This window comes from Aphelocoma coerulescens, chromosome 2, assembly GCF_041296385.1.
Source record: "Aphelocoma coerulescens isolate FSJ_1873_10779 chromosome 2, UR_Acoe_1.0, whole genome shotgun sequence".
In the NCBI taxonomy this organism is placed as follows: domain Eukaryota; kingdom Metazoa; phylum Chordata; class Aves; order Passeriformes; family Corvidae; genus Aphelocoma; species Aphelocoma coerulescens.
Genome location: NC_091015.1, coordinates 90,578,775 through 90,597,604, shown reverse-complemented (window position 1 = coordinate 90,597,604; position 18,830 = coordinate 90,578,775). Strand labels below are relative to the sequence as shown.

The 18,830-nt window shown below is 36.0% G+C and overlaps 1 protein-coding gene across 1 annotated transcript in view; it reads right to left on the bottom strand.

Annotated features, from left to right (window-relative positions):
* DNAH5 (dynein axonemal heavy chain 5) overlaps nucleotides 1–18,830 on the bottom strand; it is a 115,492-nt gene that overhangs the window by 84,180 nt on the left and 12,482 nt on the right. The window contains 9 exon segments of the mRNA XM_069005898.1: nucleotides 385–523; nucleotides 2,603–2,748; nucleotides 4,092–4,263; nucleotides 5,922–6,128; nucleotides 11,208–11,529; nucleotides 12,310–12,395; nucleotides 13,090–13,203; nucleotides 16,273–16,488; nucleotides 18,378–18,500. Coding sequence (XP_068861999.1) covers nucleotides 385–523; nucleotides 2,603–2,748; nucleotides 4,092–4,263; nucleotides 5,922–6,128; nucleotides 11,208–11,529; nucleotides 12,310–12,395; nucleotides 13,090–13,203; nucleotides 16,273–16,488; nucleotides 18,378–18,500 — 1,525 coding nt within the window.

Below are 18,830 nucleotides of genomic sequence, written 5' to 3'. Positions count from 1 at the left end.
ACCTCAGTGTAGCATGCCTTTTATTCCTATCTGCCGTCTTATTCAGTATGATTATCATCAAAATTTAGATATTATTGCTTATTCTCTTTCTCTAGGAAGTCCAGCAACTAACCAAGGCTACTATGTAGTTCTATGGCACTAATTTTCAACATGCAAATTAGATAAATAATATTGACCTATTTTGTAGATTATAAATGATTTTTAGATTATTCATTATCCAGGCAAATTCAAAGAAAAGCCTTTAGACATTAGGTATGCTTCTGTACTTCAGTCAGCTAGGCTACAATGTCCCCCAACACAAATAATCAGCATGAAAAAGAAACAAACATCAAGCAACACAATGCAATACAATCTTCTTACCTGTATTTTTGACCCTTTTTTCACCACTGGGTACAATTGACTTCTCATCTTCTTTACTGACCTGTTCCTCGGTGTCAAGTAACATGTCAATCAGATCATTAGCAGCGGCTTCCACCAGTGAGCTTTTTAAGTGTAAAGTCCGAGAACCTTTTATACAGAGCTCCTGTGTCAAACCAAAACAAAGATATGCTCTTATTGTCACAATTCTCATGTCAATTTCACAGTCATAGTAGCCTTTATTAACACAAATGTCAAGGCCTAAGGTTTGTGAAAAACCAGATCTATATACAACATTAATTTGAAATTGGTTTGTTCCAAACTGTTAAGTATTGACAAGATGTCACAAATGCCTTTCAACATTGCTTTGCCTTCTTTCTCAAATCACGATTCATCCATAGTTAAAGTTACAAATCAATGTTTATAAAGCCTAGTTCCACCAAAAGACTCCCAAAAGCAAGCACGTCTTAATTTTTCTTAACTTTCCAATGTAGATATGGGAGATTCAACACTTCTTTTAATCGTTGCCATTTTACATTAATTGGCTATTCCGTAATGAGTATTAGCCAATCATATTTCCCATTTACAGCTAAACAGAAGATAAAACCTATACGACTTTTATTTATTATTAGAATAAACACAAAAATTATCAACTGGAGAGAGAAGAAATCAAAGAATGAGATTAAATAAAATTCAGAAGTTTACTACAGTATTGTGCATCATTTTTCTCCAATACTTATAAAAAAATCAATCATGTATGCTTCAGCTAACTATAATTTTTACCTATAATGGCCTTTTAATTTTTTTTCTTATTTGTTGTCTTATATTTCATTCAGCTTTAACAAACATATTTAATTAAAAATTATTGGAAATATTCAGCCATTTGCAAATTTTAGGACATAATCTTTGTCCTTCTTAATGATTCTGTTGAGAGAGAAAGCAGATATGACTTGCAATATCACAGCAACCACTAAAGAAAGTACTCTGGGATTTTTCCACCGGTTAATTATTTTTGTTGCAGCAATTTCTTTAGAAACTTAAAGACGCCTGTTAGATGACAGAAGTTATTTCTAGTCCCCTCTAATTAAGAATTACAATAAGCTTACAAACTGTTACTCTTTTCACTGCACCCATAACCGGGGTTCGTATACCACTTACTCTGCTAACTCAAATCAACTGGCTGTTGTAATTGCTATGTGTGTATGTAATTGGTATGTAGCTGTTCAAGTTTTCAAGTTATCTTACAGTGCAGAGAGGTTTTTGTGCTCACTCTCACATATTTTTACCTTAGCAAATATACATTTTACTACCTGCCCAATTAGGAAGGTAGCAGCAGGATGAACAAAAACAACTATGGATTGTGAAGCTTACAAACTACTACTCATTCCATATAATATTATTTTAAATTTTACTCTGTATTTAACAACAAGGTGAGCTGTTACAATGGCCAAAAGAGAAAAGGCCAAAAAGTAAAATACACTAAGGTAATCAAAACTTTCATTTGTAATATTTATTGCTGCAAGAGAAAAGGAATGGGGATTATCTACTTGATTTTTTACAGTCTTTATCAAACCAAAGTTTATTTAAGGAGAAAACACATTAGACATTATAACCTAAAACGCAAGAATACCTTACTATTACCTCAAAAAATTATTCTGACGTTCAATTTAATTATGACCTTAATCAGCTTTCTAACCAAAAATTTACATTGGTTAATGTAAATTGGTAAATGATGGTTAATTACCATCAACATAGAAGTATTTTGGTGGGGTGAAGAAAGGGGCTTTTCCCAGACCTCCTTCACCCAAGTACTTCTGCATATATTTTACACATCCCATTACCAGCTCAGGAGAGTTTGAGATACTCATTACATGATCCTTGCCTTAGTATTTGCTCTCCGCAGGCAACTGCTGGAGAATTCCCTTACTTAAACTGGAATAATGACAAAAAAAAAAGATACTATCATAGAGGTAAAATTTTTGAGTGATATGAAAGCATAAAAAAATATCATACACTACCTGGCTTGACATTAATAATGAATAGAAAAGAGCATCTCAGCTCAGATCCCTTTGCATTTACTACTTTTGTTCCTTTTTAAGGTCCCAGCCAAGCAAGTGGGGATTTCTGTGCGTATCCCATACATGCTTCATAAATTCTGCATTCAGAATTTTTTATCTCATAAAAAAGAAAAATATCTCAACTCAAAGTCATCAATCTCTTCTTCATGAAACTTTTATTTACTAACCTTAGTCTTTTGAAGAAATTCCTCACAGCTCTGTGGTTCATCTTCTGGCAACATACAGAGTGGCACTCTATTCATTTCTTGAAGGACAGCATCAATACGAAATTCAACCAAGTCATTCACTCGGTCAAGCAATAACTCCAGCCCAGCTTTAGAAGAAAACAGAAGACTCAAGACAAGCTTAAAGTTTGAATCAATAGCCTTTTCAGAGTCCCATTTAAATTTTTATTTCAACAAACTATCATATTCAATTCATATGAATTTTACACCTTAACCAATTTACTTCAAACATCTAAACTTATATGGCAAGCTTCACCACAAGAATCGTAATTAACTTTTTGCATAACACATGCTTACCTAGCATATGCACCTAGATAGGTGCTAAAAGATAACTATAATATTATATAACTATAATCTACTGTAAAAATATCTATCTTGCAGCTTATTATATAAAATATAATACATATTATAAATATATATAAGATTAACTTAAAGGATACATATTTCAAATATTAAGACATTAATATTTAATTGAGGGCCAGCAATATTTCACCTTCTCCTATAGCCTGAACTAGTAACAACTTGGAGAACCTACTAGCAACCGAAACTTTCAGAAAATAAAATGCTTCAAACAAATGCTGGAAGCCAAACAATAGGTAACAGAAAGCAATCACTAGAATTTTCAAAGTTTAATAGCAATCTGGTCTCAATGCTGAAGCTGAAATAGCAGCAAGGTGCCTGTTCCAGACTCTTGTATTATTCAAAATTAAATTGAGCATAATGTCAGGCTACCATCCAAAATGCACTTTAATTTGCCATTTCAACTGAAGAAAATTTCCACTCTAACTACTTACACAATTTCAAGAAACAAAATCTGTTTTCTGTATTAATTAAGCTAATGAAAAAGGAATTTGGTATCTTCAGAGAAAAAAAACCACATCTCAGTGCAACCATGAGATAATCTTTTGAAAAGACTACAAGCTCATCTGTTTTCTAAAGCTGTTGTCCAAGATGTGTGTACATTAGTTTTAAAGAGATTGATGTTTAAAAAAAAAAGCTTAATATGAAATGCTATTGAGCAATGACAGTGCCAACTGAGTCAGTGTATTATTCCCTGAGCAGTTGTTTGTACTGTATAGCAACAAAAAAGTAGGACTAGGAAAAGTCTGAAACCTGGGAGCTCTTTTAAAAAGTAGCTATCATTTGTTAAATTCAAAATACACTGGACCTTTTTGCACAGTACTTTATGTTTGGTGTAATCCCAACTGCCTAACATATACATTAGTAAAAATTTAGTGAAGATACAAGACAAAAAGAAGGTGCTGTTATAAAACAACTCTTTCATGAAATACAGGACAGGTGAAAATTCTCATCTCTTTTATGTATAAATCATTTAGGTGCAAATCATGTAAAGAATTGTAATCTCATAGTATAACTTGCATTTTTATAAAACAAATAACCACAAGTTAATGGAAGGAAGCAAGTAACCTACCTAGCTTAGAAAAAACTGTATTAATATATTTCTCAATATTCAAGGATGTCCAGTTCAGTATCATTAGACCTGGCTGGATAGCATCATCTACATTTATTAATCGAGGAACCATCGGTTGTTCAAAAGGGTGTTGAATTTTCAGTTTAATTCTTTTGTATTCTGCCAACATCACCTGAAATAACCAGAGAACAAAAACATTAGTTAATATACACTGATTTGAACCTCTTCATATACACATATTTATGATCACTTAAACTAAGAAAATTCATCTGTATGAACATTGCTGAAATTCTTAAGAAGTTACAATTAATTGCGTGGGAAAGGTTTTCATTATTTTTGGCAGAAGTTCACTATTTGTTGCTCTTTATATCTCTATATGTATTTGTTGCTCTTTGTGAAGTACTGCTTCACACAGAAAATAATCTTTCTTTGCACTGGTGCTGTGGTGGAGTTAATTTCTTTCTCAGTGGCTCACATGATGCCATCTTTTAGATTTGTGACCACAGCTGTGTTGCTAACACAATGATATTTTGGGTATTGCTAAACAGTGCTCGTACAGCATTGAGTCCTTTTCTGCTTCTCCCACCACTCTGCTGGTGACTGGGGACACACAAGAAGCTGGGAAGGAAGGCAGCCAGGACCCCCACTGATTAATGGGATCTCATACCTATGACATCATGCTTAAAAATGAAAGCTGGAGGAAGAAGGAGGGAGGGGGACGCTCAGAGCTCTGATGTTTGTCTTCCCAAGTAGCTGTTATACTGCCTTGTTTTCCCAGATTAATTCCTTATTTTATTTTCCTTGTGCATGCAGTTTTTATATTCCCTATTAACTTGTCTTTATCTCAACTCACATGTGTTATATTTTAACCTTCAGATTCTCTCCCATATTCCAAGGAGGGGAGTAAGGGAGCAACTGTGTGATGCTTGGCTGCCTACTGGGCTTAAACCACATGACAGAAAAGTCTTGCAAATTTCAGTCTGTAAGTGAGAGTTAGAGAAGACAAAAAACCCAAGGAAAAAATACATCTAAATGAAATTTCCAGCAGTTCTAATAAGATCAGCCTTACCAGAACTTTAATATACTATTTTCTTTCTAATGCCTCCTTAACCCACTGATCTAGTTTCACACGTTTGGCAATAACATTATGACTTAAAGTCATAAAGGCTTTATGACATATGATTTTCTTTTTTCATTTCAGAACCAGGCAGTCCTTTAAAGCTATAAGTTTCTGTACACCTATCTTTGAATCCCCATCTTGAGTCATCAAGAATCTTCTCTGTTCATAGGCAGATAAAATGTTCCAAAGGATTTAAAAGATGAGAGAAAGGGAAGATTCAGCTTCTCTTTTTTAAACTATTCCGCAGATGTGTGTGTAAAACACCAGCGCTGGAAAAAAAAGCTGGTACTTGCTGCATGCTTTACACTTTTTAAAGGCAGACCACCTGTCCCTCCCTCCCAGTTTTCCTCCCAAAACAAATGCTGTCCAATGTTGACTTTGTTATTGGATGAGAGACAAATTGCTTATCACTTAGAAAGCAAGCTACAGCACGAGGCATCTTGTAAGCCTCCTTTCCTCCCCATCCTCATCTCTGTCCCAGACTCTGCAGACCTTCCCCAAACCCATACATGTGCGAAGTAACTTCACAGAACACATAAAGCCAAGATTTTTTTTTTCAAGTGCGTGAAGACAGTCATACAAATAAAAAAATAGATTTGCAAATGTTTTCTTAGTGCATAATCATTGATCTTCATTTTTTTCTTCTATACATATAACCCAGGCATCTTAATGTACAGTACACATACATAAAATGACTAAAGTAAACCCACGTGCAAATTGTTGACAATCTTCTTGTACCAGTCTCTCTGCTGTTGAATAACACTTGCAAATGGTGGAATTTCAAGGCACATGTGAGCCATGCAATGTGTTTCTCTGATTAAAGTTAGTATTTGAGGGTCAAAATTCACAAATAATTCTCCTGTTTCTGGATCTTTTACCAAGAGGGTTGCTCGAAGTCCTCTTTTAGTTAATTCAATCTGCAGAAAACAAAGTAATCATTCCTTATCAGACAAGCCACTACAACAAAATACTTTGATTTGGATATAAATATCACTTTTGGCAGATACTAAAATAAAGTACTGCTGACAAAGATTGATATGGTATACAAATCCAAAACAAAAATTTAATAACACAATCTGTATGTACCCAAATGTTTAACAATCAAATTGCTATTCATCTGACAGATATTTTCCTATTGGGTCTTGGATGTTATAAGCTGTATTTCACATTCCAAAATCAAATCAGAGCCATAGATGTTCTTGCTTCAACCATCTTATGTCTTAACCCTCATCTCCTTAGAACTTATTGCACATTCTGCAAGAAGGCCACATACAACCACCTTGATGAATTTAAATATTCTTGGATAACCTCTTCTTATATCTTTTGAATAAACTTATCCCCGTTTCTCCTTTCGCGTGTTTTCCAGTAATAAAATATATACCACATTCCAATCTTAATGGTACTGCCAGCTATATCCAACCTCCAGGCAAATCTTTTAAAATACTAAAATTAATGTTTATTAGAGATTTTTTTTTGTATTATTCTTAAAAGGAAAGCCTAATCACACAACTGATTTAACTGCCTTATTTAAATATTAGAAGACCATTTATTCTGTATGTGATTAGAAAGGAGAGCATTCCATAGACCACCATACATTGAAAATTTGGCTGACATGAAGAAGCAATCCTGCCTTAGACAGGCAAATTTTTCCTACATTAAAAACTTTGCTGCTATTCCTCTTTTCCAGTTGTCCTTTTGTTGACGTAATTTTATTGTTCTTTATTCACTCCTCAAATTTCATGTATCACATTACATTGAGATGGAGCTTATTTCTAGGCAGTAGTTTCATAACCCATTGATGTCTTTCAGTGCACTTTTTTTTAATGGAACACAGAGAAGCTGTGCACCACCTTTCAACATCTGAAATATAGTGGAGTATATTGCTTGCTTCAGCAGTATCATGTACTATCAAGACATTTTACACAGCATTTTTCAAGAAATCATCTAATCAAGTTTTGTCAATGATGTTGTCATGCTCTATCCACTATCATCAGTCTTCAAAAAAAAAAGCACAACTGCATTAAATAGAAGCTGATTTTTTTCTGTAAAGTTCAACAGAAAATCTGCACTAATTTTTGAGCTTCATACTCATTATTCCCACTATCAAATCTTCCTCTCCCGTTTATGTTTTCTTCTCATGCAGTTTTCATTGTTAAGGTAATAGAAACTGGTAATGGAAATAAGGGGTACTTTGAAGGCACAAATCTTACACTGCCAGATAATTATAGTAGCTTTTACAGTTCCAGGTAATTTATTATTTTAATATGTCCAAGTTGAACATCATTTGCTATAGCAAAAAAAAAAAAAAAAAAAAAAAAAAGCCACAAATCTTACGTTATTAAAAAAAAAAACCAAACCAAACAAACGAGATTAATAGAACGGTAATCATCCAGTAACAAGTAGAAAAAAGAGGGGAAAAAATGTTCGGAAATCTCAGAAAGTGACAGTAAGTTTAACATTTACATTGTACAGAAGAATAAAAAGTAGTAGGAGCTACAGCCCTACTGTGTTCCATTTGTATTCCCCACAGGACACTTGCCCCCTCTCGTTTTTCTTTTCTTCAGGAGTAGAGCAGGAGCTCCACCTTGTGTTCTGTGACACTCATGTCCACACCTGTGTGCACTTCCTGCCTCGAGAGAAGAGATTACTGAGCAGAAGTCACATTTTTTTGCCGTACGTGGTAGACGAGTGCATGTATGTTAAAGTGGATATACTTTTCATGTATTTTCAAGGCATGTGTGTATGTTTCAAACTTGAAATTTTGTTCAAATCCACCTCCCTTTGTTCCAACCTAGTAAGTTTGGAGAGGGTTCAGTAAGTTTATACAGCTGCCAAGCGTGATTTGACTCTGCTATAGCAGAAACCAGACAGGTTGTTTTAGTACAGATCAGAATCAGATCCCAGGTCGTTCAGACCTCATAAAGGAAGGCACCGGTTCAGGGGAGATGCCTGGGATGTTATAGTTATTTTACAAAAGGTGAAATGTGAATCTGTTTGACTGCTCCATCAAGGCAGGGTACACGTCAGAAAATCTGATCACTAGATCATCTAGCCAGAACGGACAGATGTAGCCCCATCATTCTCCTTAGTCTTTATAGATGAGACAATGCAGTGAAAACTGTCATCAGTATACTTTGAATGATGCAGGTATCCAGCTCAGTACAATTTGTTCCATAAAATATGAGGGCTACGCACCAGCTCTCTGTGAAGAGCACATGAAAACAAATATGAACTGCCCATGTTAGCAGAATAAGCATTAAAGTTAAAGACCTTTCTAAGTACAACAGCAGTTTTCATTGCTGCCTGGAAGCAGGACCTACTATACGCAGGTTAATGGTGCCAAATTTGGATCTGATGTACCTGAAACACAATCTGTAATGAAAAAACAGTTGAGGTACAACAACCTTGATTCCCAACTTGCTCTCAACACCGGATTAATCATCAATAATATATATTCAGCACTAAGTCTCAATACAGCATATTTTATGTACTCTAATATTGCAATTATTTCTCCTGGCTTACTATACCAAATTGACACAAACATTCCCACTTAAAGTATCAATCAAATCTGGTGACTCTTTAGACTACATTTTACACTGCATGTCAAATGCAAGTGTGAAAGAGGAAGTAAGAGTCAGGAAAACTTAATATATTCAGACTGGAGAAAAGGCAGCTGGTACATCTGGTGGCCTAAGACTAGCTTTGAGAAGATTCATGTGAAGATTCATGTTTATCAGAGCCAGAGATTTCCACGTTGTACAAAAGCTAGGCCTGAGTTCCAAAAACAACAGGCAGATGCATTGATAGGTGTGACACCACCCTCAAAACTGCAATCTGGAGATTCTGATCCTTCTTTTTCAGCTTTGCAAGGCTGAGGCCAATTCTTCTATAAGATGCTCTTTGACAAGGCAACAAAAAAACTGGAGGTAAAAAATATGCCAAAAGTATAGTAGAAACTTGCAGAGATTTCAGGGCTTTAAAGTAGACCCTGCAAAAGCCATCTGATAATATAAAGGTAGTCAGAGGTTCTATTTATAAAATCCAAGAGGGCAAAATGAGTCAAATGAGATTTAGAATTTAAGGTAAACCATGTTCTCTGCAGAATATTCAGGCTACAAAGTGTTCTGCCTGTAAGGCCTCAAACAAATTGTTCAACGAGGCACACAAAATGGGCTTATGGTATTCATGTACTCAGAGTTAGGCACATGGGAGAAATCCTGACCAGATATTCTCAAGAGATCAAAACAACAAAAAATACTTTACTGGCAACTTGAGAAAATCAGAGAACTTTGGCAAAAGGTTTATTACAATGTTCAATTAACATAAAACACTTCTCAAAGCATTACCTTGGCCCATTCAACTTCGCAAACTCTAAGCCCACTCGATTTCAAGTTACTCAAAAAATTCCAAGAAGCAGGAATTAGAAGAAAGATAAAGAGAGAAGGACAGAAAAGATATAGAAAAGCACACAAACAGATAACAGCTCCTGGGTTCCAGCAGTGTTCAGATAGAAATTCCAAGAGGAAGTGGGGTCAAGACATCTGACAGCCTCATGTTTGGCCTTAAATACCCCTTGGCCTTCCTAGGCCATACCCCCAGGTGGGAGTTCCAGTCATTTGGCCACTCAAGAGCTGGGTTAGGGGCTCCAGAGGTGGGTGTGGATCAATGCCTCTGATCTGCCAGAGACTGACAGCCCCTGTGGGGCTGGGATACAGTCTCCAGAGGCACTTGCCAGGGCATGGCCCGACCTGCCCCTTCCCCTACACACGTGCTTCCCAAAATGGTCAATAGAAAATGAAATTACTTTGTACTGGTTCTGACTGGGTTAATTTTCTCTGAATGCATTTAATTTTCTTCATAGCAGCTTGTATAGTGTCATCAGATTTGTTATCAAAACAAAACTGATAACACACTAATGTTTCAGTTGAACAGTGCTTGCACAGCATCAAGGCCTTTTCTTGTTCTCACTCTGTCCACACAGTGAATAGACTGGGGGCTGGCAGAGGGGATGAAGGGTGCAAAAGAGGCTGTGAGGGGACAAAACCAGGCAGCTGTCATGAAATAACAAAAGGATGTTACAAAATAAGCAAAGGGATATTCCATGCCATACAGCATCATCCTCACCAATAAAAAGGGAAAGTCAGGGGTTGAAGGGGTTAGCCATCCTCTGTTCTGGAATTGGTTAGACATTGTTTGACGCATGGGAGCTGGTGAGAGATTGCCTCTGCAGCATTTTCTTTTCTTTCTTTCTTTCTTTTTATTTCTTTCTCCCTTTTTCTTTCTTCCTCCACTTCTCCTTCACTAACTAAACAACTTATCTTGACCCACAAGTTTTCTTGCTTTTGCTTTTCCTTTCCTCTTCCCCGTCTCACTGAGGGTGCATAGGGTGAAGTGAAGGATCATTTGTGTGGTGATTAGCTGCCTTGGTGATTAGCTGCCTATCAGGGTTAACCTGCAACAGGCTCAAAGCCCACTTGTGCACTGAATATCCTATTATCTGTTCTGACTGGATGCTTTTTACATGTACGTTTACAAAGTGTACCCATGGATTATCACTCAAAATAAAATTCTTATCGTCCAGAGCAGAGGAAACCTTTGTGTCTGCTTTCACCTTAAGCCAACCAGCAGACAAAGGTCCTCTCCCCACACATGGTGATCTTGCACCAGAGTCAGAAGAGTATGGCAGAGACAGAGGGGCAGCTAAGACTACCACTGGATATTTGTTATATGTTTCCATAAGAAATATTTTTCTTTCTAACTTCTTAGTTATAATGAAGGTCTTTCAGTTGTTCTTAAATTCAGCTGCAGGTACTACAGGCCCATTTTTTTAACCGGAACACTTTCTTTTAAAGTACCTTTTCTTATTCTATCCCTCACTTGAGTATCATCAGAAGTCTATAGTTAAAGCATACCTGACTACTACTACAAATCAGGGATTCCACTGTTTTTTAATTTTTTTCTTTAAGGAATGTCTCAATCAAAATCAGCTGGTTTACCTGATGAAGCCATTCCCTGTGGTAGATCACCTCAAATTTCATAAGAACTTTTGCTACTTTGTTGTAGTTGCGGATTATGCGCTTGCCATCTGGTGTTTGCAGAACTGTCGGGTGTCTCTGGAAAGTCTCCATGGGCTCCTTGATCCTATGGAATAGATGGCGTGCCCACAAGATCTTACCAGCTATTGGAGGCAGATTACGAGCCAGTGGAGGGTCCTTCTTGTGCCTAGTGTAGATCTTAGAGACGGTTTCTATGTCATGTCCATAGTTTTGAAATACTTTCTGATACTTTTCATCAATGCCAAGGTTCGGGATGTGCAATCTGCTTAGAAAAATAATAATCATGAAAAAATTCCTTCAACACTTCTGAAATCCCTCTGTTGCATTGCTGGAAAATACAGTCATTCCAGATTCCCTTGCGTGCTTTAGAAAATAACTACTTTAGCAGTAGAGTTTTCAGCTTGAACAAATGCTGTCACAACCTGATTCCAAGCAACCAAGATTTAGACCAGATGATAAAAGTTTCCAAGTAAGCCTACGCATTTTCTGTTTTGTCACTGTTTTCAAACACTGGGCTGAAATTATGTGCAGCAAACTGTAACCGATTCACCACTAGCTGTCTATTCTCTTAAACAGATTATAATACGACAACTGAGAGAATAAAGAATGAGGCTGTTTTGGAACAATGTTAATTTATAAAGACAAATGTCACTGTTTCTTAAGAAAAGAATTTTACTCTCTTTTAACTGCATTGTGGTAAAAAATTAATGTTATTGTTCAAGCACAAAGCTAAGGCAAATATGCTAACAGACAAAGTATTCCTGTACTTATGCTGATTTCAAAAGATGAAGTTCAAAGTCCACTTATTTTGTGCATTTTCTGATACAAAAAAATATGGCTTTCATTCATTCAAGCTACTGAGAAGACAACCCTTAACAGGGCTGAACAGTTGAGTGTGAAGAGGTTGAGTTGGTTTTGCTCGTATTTAAGAAAATGCCTCCTGCTCTCCTCCCCCCTCACTCCCCACTGCCCTTTCCACCAGCCTCAATGTCTTGTTTCCATTGCCTGGCAGAGTTTTAGCAATCTAAATAGGACATACTACCTTTCAAATTTCTGCAACATACTCAGTGCCCTTTCAGTGTTCATAATACTTTCAAAGGTGATGTCCATGAAACTCCTTAATTGATCCTGAAGAAGAGTAAATAATTCTACATCAGAGAAGTCTATAAGGAACACAACTCAAACATGTCAGGTATTATTTGACAGGATTTATCATGCAATATATTAGAAGATAATTTATGTGAAACTCATCTCAATAAGTGTTATTTTTCCATTCTTCCTTCCCACAATAATTAAACAAAACACAGCCAACTTGCGAGGCATTTTCTTTCCAAGTTCCCCCTGTAGCTGTGCAACCGACAAAACCTTCTGTACCCTCCAATATTTCACCATGCTGAGATGCCTCAAAGAATGCTTGCTTACCTCTTTGGCAGCCAAAGCAAGACAAACTTTTTTTTAAATTTTTTTTCTTCTGCAGATACCCTTTCCTTTCACCAGCTTGTGATTTCAGAACTATGGGAAAGTTAATTATCAGACTTATTTGTACTACTCTCCCATTCACTCAATGAACTCATTCATTTTTGTGTTTTTCTTGCTAGCATGCAGTAATCAAAAATCCTTTTGTTGGAGGCCCTCAATGGCCTATTCCATTAAACTGGTCTGAAAGATAGTAAATGGATGCTTTAAAGTGGAAATATATTGGAGTAATTTTTCAATTTCAGAAACAAACTTTGAGATTTGCATAATTTTTTTGGTGGTAACTCAGAGAGGATAATAAGGATTCATCACTAAATTAAATTCTTGTTTGTGTCATAAAACCTACATGAAGATCATTTATGCCTCTGCAAAACTCTTCATAGTCTTGGTCAAAATCAGTTCTCCGTTGTTCCAAGAAATCATAATCCTTATTTCTAAACAGTTTTACAGAAAACAAAAACTATTACCAAAAAATGTCTTATCAAAAAGACTTATCACACCAAATATTTAGCACAACAGGCTGTTCACATTCACATTTTACCTTTGCTATTAGTTCCCAGTACTTGTTGAGCAATATAAGTAAACCACTTAAATGAAATATTTGCAGGAATTAAGTTGGTATAATGTCCATTCGAATTTCATTTATATTATTTATTTCTGTTTGAAGTCAATTAGAACTGAGAGAAAATTCAGACTCCTGCTTTTCATCAAAGACTTTTGTTACTCATTAGACATTCTGTCATGCAGATGTTCATTTCTATTCAAAACTTAAAGTTCAACATAGAAAAATATTTTCACGTTATTATTCCTGTGTCCTTTAAACAACTGATTCCATGTGTAAACAGACTATTCAAAAGGCACAATAAAATGCAGCACATCACCATCACCACAACTTAGTATTCCTGGCTTCTCTTACACAGTTGCTGTCCACACACATGAAAGTATATCTTAATCAGCATCTCCCTTGAGCTGTGCACACAGATAAAGGATTTCTAATGATAAACTACTGTTCAACGTCCTAGTAGTTTGCCACAGTGTAACATATTTTCAGCATGTAGCGTATTTTCAGCTCAGCTGACTTCCATCATTTTATCACAAGTCAACTGAAATTCAGTTTTGTTGCATTGCTGTAAATAAAAATTCCATCTTTTCCTCTAACAACAAGCAAATCCTAGATAGGGACTAAGTGTTAAAGCATAAAGAACAGCAAAATAGTGAATTCTTATTGCAAAAAATTTTCAAGACATATAATCAGTCACATAACTAACTATAGTTATGGTCCATATCAAATACTTCAGTACCTCAATTTTGTCACTGTTAGAAAGAAGTGAGATCACTTTTCTACCCTTTATACAAACTATCCAGAAACTTCCATGTAGCATTTTTTACCTAAGCATTCCTCATCCCAAATGCAATTGACTTTACAGTATCTGGGTCTCACACAAAATTCTGTTTAAGGATTTGGGTGCTGCAGTGGATAATGAGGTGTATCTGTATAGAGTTTGCATCATAGCCTGGACTAATTGTCACAGGCAGATTTTCCAACACAAATGCCCCAAACACAAATGTCCCTGTGTGCCAGCCTACCAAAATAGTACTGTCATTGCATGATCTGAAAATTCTCAGCAACCTGGTGGCACAGCTTCAGAGACCAACTCTTGGAAGCAAAATTTAGAGCAGTCCACACCTGTCCTGCCTACATGGAAGAGTCTCAGACCAAACTATCCTTCCAGCTGTACTAACTGGCTAACTCTCAGAAGACTATAGAATAGAACAAAGCAGAAAACTGGCTACTGTGAAGGATGTATTCAAGGAATCAAAACCCCGGACTGCAGAGGGAGTAAATCAAACCAGGAAGGACCATGGAACGCTCACATTTTACACTATAGTTATTTCACTAAAGCAAACTTAGTGACTCCTGACCGTAACAAAAAGGCAAAGGACAGAGTAAAGCAAACCAGAATACCATATTTGCCTGTACAGCCACTATATCATATGTGATCTCAAAAAGCTGTCTACAAAGTCAACACATTAAATACTTCTGATTTATTTTAATATTTACAAGTGTTGTAATTATGATACTGCACTAATAAAGTTAGCTAAGTAATAAAGTAAACTAAAGTAAGCTAACTCAGGCTCAGTAAAAGGAGGGAAGACTCCATTTGGTAGAAAAGAAAGCTATCTAAAAGAAAGAAAGAAAGGAATTCGGAAGGAATTCGGAAGAAAGAAGAAAGAAAGAAAGAAAGAAAGAAAGAAAGAAAGAAAGAAAGAAAGAAAAAGAAAGAAAGAAAGAAAGAAAGAAAGAAAGAAAGAAAGAAAGAAAGAAAGAAAGAAAGAAAGAAAGAAAGAAAGAAAGAAAGAAAGAAAGAAAGAAAGAAAGAAAGAAAGAAAGAAAGAAAGAAAGAAAGAAAGAAAGAAAGAAAGAAAGAAAGAAAGAAAGAAAGAAAGAAAGAAAGAAAGAAAGAAAGAAAGAAAGAAAGAAAGAAAGAAAGAAAGAAAGAAAGAAAGAAAGAAAGAAAGAAAGAAAGAAAGAAAGGAAAGAAAGGAAAGAAAGGAAGAAAGAAAGAAAGAAAGAAAGAAAGAAAGAAAGAAAGAAAGAAAGAAAGAAAGAAAGAAAGAAAGAAAGAAAGAAAGAAAGAAAGAAAGAAAGAAAGAAAGAAAGAAAGAAAGAAAGAAAGAAAGAAAGAAAGAAAAAGAAAGAAAGGAAGGAATTCGGAAGGAAGGAAGGAATTCGGAAGGAAGGAAGGAATTCGGAAGGAAGGAAGGAATTCGGAAGGAAGGAAGGAAGGAATTCGGAAGGAAGGAATTCGGAAGGAAGGAATTCGGAAGGAAGGAATTCGGAAGGAATTCGGAAGGAATTCGGAAGGAATTCGGAAGGAATTCGGAAGGAATTCGGAAGGAAGGAAGGAAGGAATTCGGAAGGAAGGAAGGAAGGAAGGAAGGAAGGAAGGAAGGAAGGAAGGAAGGAAGGAAGGAAGGAAGGAAGGAAGGAAGGAAGGAAGAAAGGAAGAAAGGAAGAAAGGAAGAAAGGAAGAAAGGAAGAAAGGAAGAAAGACGGAAAAGAACGTGGTTTAACATATTTATATTCTTAGAACTCCACCTTATTGTTCAAGCCACACTTCTCTTTAAAAAATCAGGAAAGAAAACTGCATAGTAATACTAACAAGCAAAGGGACACTCATAGCTAGCCCAACATTTGTAGAGACAGAAACGTAGCAGTTCGCACTTTTTCTTCTGATCATAGCACAAAACCATGCTCCTATTACTCCTGTTAAAGAGCCCCCACACTTTGTTGCTGTTTTCAACCACCTTTGATTTTAGCATACTTCTTTTACATGTCCACTTACACCTTTTCTTTCATCTTGTCTGCTCATTTCCCTAGTAATTACACAATTAGATTGCTATCATCCAGTAATGTTAGCACAATTAAAGAGTTAATTTTTCTCTCAATAGACACTTCTCTAATTTTCACTGTTTTCTTTTTAAGGTTCAAGTTAGACTGGCACAATATACAAAATTTAATGTGTACCTGATATTTTGTGATCATTCCTTCCAATCCCTCTATCTTAGATTCCTGTAGAATTGAGTAGGTTGTCATAGTATTGAAAACATCTATTATCTTTACCAGACGACGATGAAAGGCTTCAAATTTTCCAAATATATACATCTCACTAAAATCAAACTGTCTTTCAGATGGATTTTGTTTCAAATTCTCTTTTATCTTGTGGAAGCAATTTTGATACTCCTTAAAACAAAGCATTTAAAAGAATGTCAAGCATATAACAAGAAGCACTGTCTTTAGCTAGAACAAAATTTACACAGACAGGTATTATCCTAACCTGATAGCAAGTAGAAGTTTCATTAATAAACAATCATGAACACTATAAAGAGAGCAACAGAATTTGCCTCTGGAAACTAATCCAGCACACCATTACATAAAGGATTACACACTTTATCAAATGACTGAACTGCACATATATGTATTTGTACATATACTTAGCTAGCAGGAAATTCTATTCCCTCCATTTCATAGCAGAGCTTGATGTGTTTACTGAATAACCAAGATGACAACCCAGATTTCAGTTTCCAGAGACTGAAAATGTTTACATGCTGAGCAGATTTACTGAGTAATTACAGTTCAAAAATCACTTTCAAGAACAAAACCCTTTCTGAAGTTTTAATGCTGCTCCGTAGCAGCTTCCACTTTTCATTCTGCATTCAAAACTGGGAACAAACCTTACTCCAAAAGTGCCAAATTCTTACTAAAGTCAGAATACATAATCAACAGATTTGCTTTGAATGGTTTCTTTCAATAGTAGTTTTCTTTATAATAAAATGTTCATTCTCTTTATCACATTTATGTATGATTAACCCCACTTGGAGATATCAATACAAAGGGTCCAGATTTTCCTAACTCTATTTGGCGTTCAGATTTTCTGAAGTTGTTAGTGATTCAAATTGTGTTAATCTATTGAGTTTCTGAATGCTTCTGGAACTAATAAGACTCAAATAAAAACCTAATCTTTCAACATATTTTCATGCAGCAACTGGACAATTTGTTGTATCTTTATAGAAAAATACAAATTTAGTGCTCATTGCTGATGGTGAGATGTCACACAAATTTACACTAATTTGTCCTAGAACTAAGCAAGATTTATTGCTTCATGGGGTGTTAGGATAAAGCTCTAGTCTTCCATGCACATATTAGGAATGAAAAAAAAAATAATGGACAAAGCCTATATGAAGCTCCTCATATGTACAGAGAGGTTACAAAAGACAGTCAGGCTCTTCTTTACAGTAACACATGGACAGAAGCCAAGAGGCAAAGGACAAAAATTGAAATGGATGAGGTTCTGACTGGATGTAAGGAGAGAACCTTTCATCCCAAGGACAGTCTGACAGTGAAAGAGGCTGCCCAAAACAGCTGTGCAATGTGTCCATCCCTAAAGAACTTCAAGACAGGACTGGAAAAGGATTGGGAAACCAATTTTGATCTCTTAGCTGCCCCTGCTTTGGCTTTGAGCAGAAGGTTGAACTAGATACCTGCTGAGAAGCCTTCTAAGATAAATTATCTATAATGCTATGCTTTAAGGGGGGGGGGGGGGGGGAAGGGAAAAATAAAAATGAAATTAAAAGCTTTTAATGGAAGTGTATTCACCAAAAAAAAGGCTATCTTCCTAACAAGTCTAGGCAAACTGAACAACTGAATTTCTCTGAGTTCACAAAATTGTCCTTTCTAAATGTATAGCTTGGCCACACACCTTTGGAATGTATCCAGTTCAGTAACTCTCCTTCTTTTAATTTCTATTGCATATCCCTCCACATCATGTGAGAAGAAACTACCTAGAGAAACACAGGCATGAAAATCCAAGCAATTCTCTTATAACCATAGTTAAGATTGACTAAGCATCAAAATTCTGTTTCCAGAAGATCAACAGACAACAGACTTGTTGTCTGTTATTAGCTAATTCCTTGTTAGCTCTAATACAAACATTCCAGTTCCAACAGATATTTTTCTGTTGCTTCATTTCTCTTCACTATAATATTGCTTTCTCATATAAAATAAAGTTTTCCTGTTCCTGCCCTCCTAAATATCACCTTATAATCTGTTTTCCATACGTTCTTCCCACCTACCTGTTTAAGTCTAATAGCTGCTTGCAGCTTTTCCATAACTCTCTCCTGCGGTTGATTCCAGATGGTGGCTGTGCCATTGTTTGCAATGTAAGATTTACACGCTGTGATCATCTGATTGGTCACCTAAAAGCAGTTTTAACTTTGTGAATAAAACAGCATTTCAAGACAAAGCAGGTCTTGCCATTCCCTCAGTCTCATCCCACTCCTCTGACTCCACTGGCCTAAAGCCTGAAAAATAGCAATACCAAATACCAGCCACATCGACAGCCTGTCCTCCTTGCAACAGCCAGCCTCCAGAACATGACATAACAAAAATGTTGTTGATTAACTATGCTCATCCTAAACCTACACATCTTGTACCAGCCTTGAAATAGCATCTTACGATCAAAGTCATAAGGCTTTGTCTCTTCTGAAGGCAAAGATAAACTCAAGAGCCTACAAGAGTACATATAT